This window comes from Clupea harengus, chromosome 4, assembly GCF_900700415.2.
Source record: "Clupea harengus chromosome 4, Ch_v2.0.2, whole genome shotgun sequence".
Classification (NCBI taxonomy): Eukaryota; Metazoa; Chordata; class Actinopteri; order Clupeiformes; family Clupeidae; genus Clupea; species Clupea harengus.
In genome coordinates this window covers 26,544,625-26,549,443 of record NC_045155.1, presented here as the reverse complement: position 1 = coordinate 26,549,443, position 4,819 = coordinate 26,544,625, and the positions used below count along the sequence as shown (strand labels likewise).

Below are 4,819 nucleotides of genomic sequence, written 5' to 3'. Positions count from 1 at the left end.
CCTCTCCTCTCTCCACCTCTGCTTTCTCCCCCTCTCCTCTCTCGTTCTTCCTCAGCACACCAGACATAATGCCATCTGGGACACGAGAGCTTGTGAGGTCGTGTCTCCTAGCCAAGGCCTTTCTACCTGCATGACTGTAATGATATCCTGCTGTGTGTGTGTGTGTGTGTGTGTGTGTGTGTATGTGTCTGTGCTTTCATATTTCCTCTGGTTTATCAAAAAGTCCCTTCTAAGTTTAAAAATGCACATGAGAGATTATTAGTTGATGGTTTTGTAAATGAAAACTAATAATCCTGAAGCTTATTTAGTTGTTGAACGGAGCATATTTTAATATGAAGAGTATTTTCTTGCAGATCTAATATTTGGTATGTAGTTCTAGTTTGTATAAGAAATGGATCTTTGACCTTTGCTCAGGAGCTTTATGCTATTTTTATAGCCAGTTTGTGGAGGCTGTTGGAGAAAAGTTATTAAACAATATTAACAAGTCTGTGATTCTGCTTTTATTGGACACGAGCCCGAAGTAGTTCATATTGTCTGGAGAAAGTTCTTGAATCGAAGCATAACAATTATAGACCATTGTGAAAGTAATATTGAGGTTTTTTTTAAAGGCCACATGAAAACGAAGATGAAACCAATGTTCAAAGAATCCCAGTGGTTGACTCTCTTAGACTATCTTTATAAACCCAGTTATATTAATCCCAATGGTTGACTCTCTTAGACTATCTTTATAAACCCAGTTATATTAATCCCAATGGTTGACTCTTAGACTATCTTTATAAACCCAGTTATATTAATCCCAATGGTTGACTCTTAGACTATCTTTATAAACCCAGTTATATTAATCCCAATGGTTGACTCTCTTAGACTATCTTTATAAACCCAGTTATATTAATCCCAATGGTTGTCTCTCTTAGACTATCGTTATGGACCCAGTTATATTAATCCCAATGGTTGTCTCTTTTAGAGGCCTACTTTGTGACACCAGTCACTTACAACCTCGTGAACTATCTTTATTGACCCAGTTATATTTCATCATTTGAGGGTATTGGTTTAACTGACACACCACTATACATATAAGCCGAGGTCTCAATAACTTATGAACCCAATGTGAATTGTTATATGTGACATTTAAGAAAGCCTAAACCCAAGGCACAACTAAGTGTTTCTATGACAACAGCAGCAGCTGGTTGTATTAGAGGGCATGTTAGAACAGTGTTCCCTTGACAGCGAGACGTTGTTATGGACATTGCAAATTCCAGCTTGAATAAATGTAACAGTACCTTGCAGGAACACTACGCACTTTCAAGCAGAACAAGCTCAATTTAGTCTTATTCAACATCATTTTGCTTTAATTCAATGCCAACATTCAAATGAATTGTTTTATAAGCAGTGCAAACGTTGACTTTATTTAAGCTTCTGTCATAAATACGGTAGGATCTATTCACTCTAGCTTCTCGGCCAACCGAGCGCCCATAGCCTGCTCTACCAACAGCAGACCACCAAACAAGGGTGAGCAAACTGAAGTCCCTGCGCTGCCCATGCACTGCAACATACTAACCACTAGGGGGGGGCCTTTCCCAGCATATCCCCACAGCAGCACTTGGGTGAGTCTCTCACGGTCCAAGACGTCGTGCCCGCCGATCCTCAAACCTCAATTCACGTAAGTAGCGCGTATATTTCTCAGGGGTGTCTTTGTCTGCCTTCTCTAACCGCTACATGGCAACGACAAAAGACCATCTATGAATCGGATGACCAGACGTCCCGTTTTATTTACACCGTCTTTTTTTTGTCCAGACATATTCTGAAAACAAAAATCATATTTGTTCCGTATCTCCTCGTTCGTGAATTTAAATAATGGGGTGAGAGTCATAAGACAAGGTTTATGGGAACGTAACTTACAGTGCAGGGGTTTTTGTCTGCTATATAACTTACAGTGCAGGGGTGTCTCCTATAGGTGTTTGCTGAGACAGTCCCTTCAGGATCTTGCGAAGGTTTGTTGTGACGGTTGCGGACAGCAGTGACTGAATCTGGTTAGCCTACCTCTGAACTCCGAGTGACATAGGCACTTGTAGCATATCCACAGCTAAATATCCGACCGTGTGTGATTAAATGACGCGGGTCGTGTTTCTTAAAAAAAACTAAATTATTTTCAAGTGAAATAAACTTTATTATTAAGGAAGTATAAACATTGTAATACACTCATAGACCAAGTCCAGCCAAAATAACGTTAAGCTCACACTGTCACGGAGACCAGAAGTGTCAACAGTATATAGGTTCAGTTGTAAAGTAACGCAAAAGAGCATTTCCTTGCAGCTTTGGCAAATGAATCACTTGCCTTTATTATGTATAGCCTATATATAGTTTAATCAAACAAGCACATCGATTTTCAGTACAGGACTTACAGTGTGTTTACGCATAACAAGTGTTTTTTTTCCACCCGAATGTCCATAAGACTTGGTGACTTAACAAGAAGGACACGAGTCTGTGTTTTACCATGAGGTGATTGGAACCTGCAGTGACAAAGCAAGCTTCAGGAACACAGACGCCCGGGGGACTTATAACGGATAAGATTCTTACGGATTTGCGAAAGAAGTTTTGAGTGAAAGGCGGCTGTGATGGCAGTTTAAGCGATGATCTAAAGACCAAAGTCATCATATGCAGGGTCCTCCTCCGATCTCACGGAGAGTTTGAAGTGACGCCGTAAAAAACCGCCATATCTCTTCTGGTTGTCCCACCTAAGCTTGGGTCGAATCCTGCGCATGAACCCTCCGTACCGTTTCTGCAGCTCCTGTCGGTTGCTTTCCTCCGAGGACTCGCTTCGCTTTGGAAATTTGCGTAAAAATCCTCCGTAGCGTTTTACAGGGTTTAAGGCCGCGTCGTCATATACTCCGGTGTCATTCTCTGATGCCTCATCCTCGCGCTCAGTGCCCCCTACGAATTCCGGTGCCTCGCGCACACCAAATTTCCCAACAGGGTCACCGAGTTTCTTGGCGAAAAGTTCTTTAAGAATAGCATTGTCGTACCAAGGGGATTTGAGAGAAAGTTTGTTTTTATCAATCCGCTTGATGAAGCCACCATAGCGCTTGACAAGGCTAGGGAGAGTAGACTCTTGGTTGTCCTCCGTGTCGTCAGGCACGCTGTGCTCATCATCGGTAGTGAAACTCTCCGACTGCGGGTTGAGGATTCGTTCACATTTATTTAGTTCCCAGGAACTCGCGAGGGCCCCTTCGCACTCTAACGTACAAGTCTGAGAACAGAGAAAAATACGTTAAAATATTAGGATAAAATAAGTTAAAACATCGCCATGGATTGTTTTTGCACTAAAACTCAGAGTCCGTAAATTGGTCTTTTTTGTCATATTGTAATAATAATCTAGAGTCATAAAATATTATTCAAATTGTGATTTTTTTTCATTGGAAAATGGTCTCACTATTTTTCCATGCATACAAATAATAAAAAAACACGGCGCTCTCCAAGGTCCTGAATTGCGCGTGTCGTTCATTTCCACTAAATAGCCGTTCGCCGTTCACATGCGCAAGGACACACCAAACCCGATAACACAGACACACTTGTCTTTAAAAAAAAAGCGGTATCGAACGGAAGTCCGTGCACTGGTCTTACCACGCTGTCCACGGATGTGTCCGCGCGGGGCAACTCCTGCGCGCATTTCAGGCAGCGCGAGGCGCAGTCAGCTGCTGCTAGGGTTGGAGCGCTCAGGATCAGCACGAGCACACACACATACCACTCCATCCTGCTATCCTGGAGAAATATGGTGATACATGTTACAAGTCGCAAAAACAAAACACAGAAACACGGCTTTAAAACACACACCACCACAAAGCACAAGAAGAAGTCAATAGAACGCAACACATAATTGTGTATCCATACTTTAGTGAACCAGAATTGCCATTGGAAATGCTGATGTTCTATATGAAAATGAGAGAGAACATTGAATGTCCAGGAACATGACCCAGGCAAACCACTCACCATTGAAAACATTCATATTTATTCATTCAGAGCAAACTTTAAGGTTTGAGAAAACACACTGAATTGCCTTATGTGTAGACTTACCTCGATGGAAGGGAAATTAAGCCTTTCCCTCGCGGTTCTCCGGGAAGGGAGAGGAGTTTAGTTCTGTGGAGACCTTCAGCCTGTAGAGAAGCGACGGTCTGTAGATGTGCGTCCTTTCTGAACAGAAGCGACGGTGTCTGTAGATGCGCGTCCTTTCTGAACGGAAATTGGACGCCTCAGGTTTTATTGCCGAAGACTACGTGGTGTCATCGGTGCCAAACTCGCGGTTGACCAATGGGAACAATAAGTTACAAGAATACACGCGCTTGCACCGGTCTCCACCCTCCTCCAAGTTCACCACACCCCACTTCCACCCACACACACACCAGCAGAAAGCTGCAGACTGATGTGTGAACGCTGAATCATAAAAGGGCGTGTGTTAGTGTAAACCCACTTGAGCAAACTAAGCGTCGCTGAAGGTGTGAGGAGCGCCGGTTCTGGTTCTGGCGTTAAGGTGCCATGAGGCCTTCGAAACAGATCGTGCGTCATCGCTACCTTTTAATGCAAGCTTGATAAAACAGTGGCTTTAATGACATCACCATAACATCTCTTTCGAACCCTACAATTTTCTCCTATAATACAATACAATATAATATAATATGATGTAATATAGACCGAATAAAATCTCATGTTTTTTTCACCTGGACGTTACAAAATTGTGGTCTATTTATTTCCATCGGAGAAGCGTATGGATAGGCCCTTGTCGGCTTAATACCAGGCGTTCGTCTTGAAGTCGTGGGGCTCTCTG

The 4,819-nt window shown here is 42.7% G+C and overlaps 1 protein-coding gene across 2 annotated transcripts; it reads right to left on the bottom strand.

The window, feature by feature from the left end:
- Positions 1-2,066: 2,066 nt before the first annotated feature.
- On the bottom strand, positions 2,067-4,157 carry pdyn (prodynorphin). Of its 2 annotated transcripts, XM_042707532.1 has the most exons (3): positions 4,072-4,157; positions 3,622-3,759; positions 2,067-3,247 (listed from the first exon to the last, which is right to left on the bottom strand). In XM_042707532.1, the coding sequence occupies exons 2-3, from the start codon at positions 3,748-3,750 to the stop codon at positions 2,636-2,638; spliced, it is 741 nt and encodes a 246-aa protein (XP_042563466.1). In that variant the 5' UTR covers positions 3,751-3,759; positions 4,072-4,157; the 3' UTR covers positions 2,067-2,635. The 2 variants fall into 2 exon arrangements, with proteins under 2 accessions (XP_042563466.1, XP_012696445.1); XM_012840991.3 differs by lacking the exon at positions 4,072-4,157 and having other exon boundaries at positions 3,622-3,839.
- Positions 4,158-4,819: the final 662 nt, after the last annotated feature.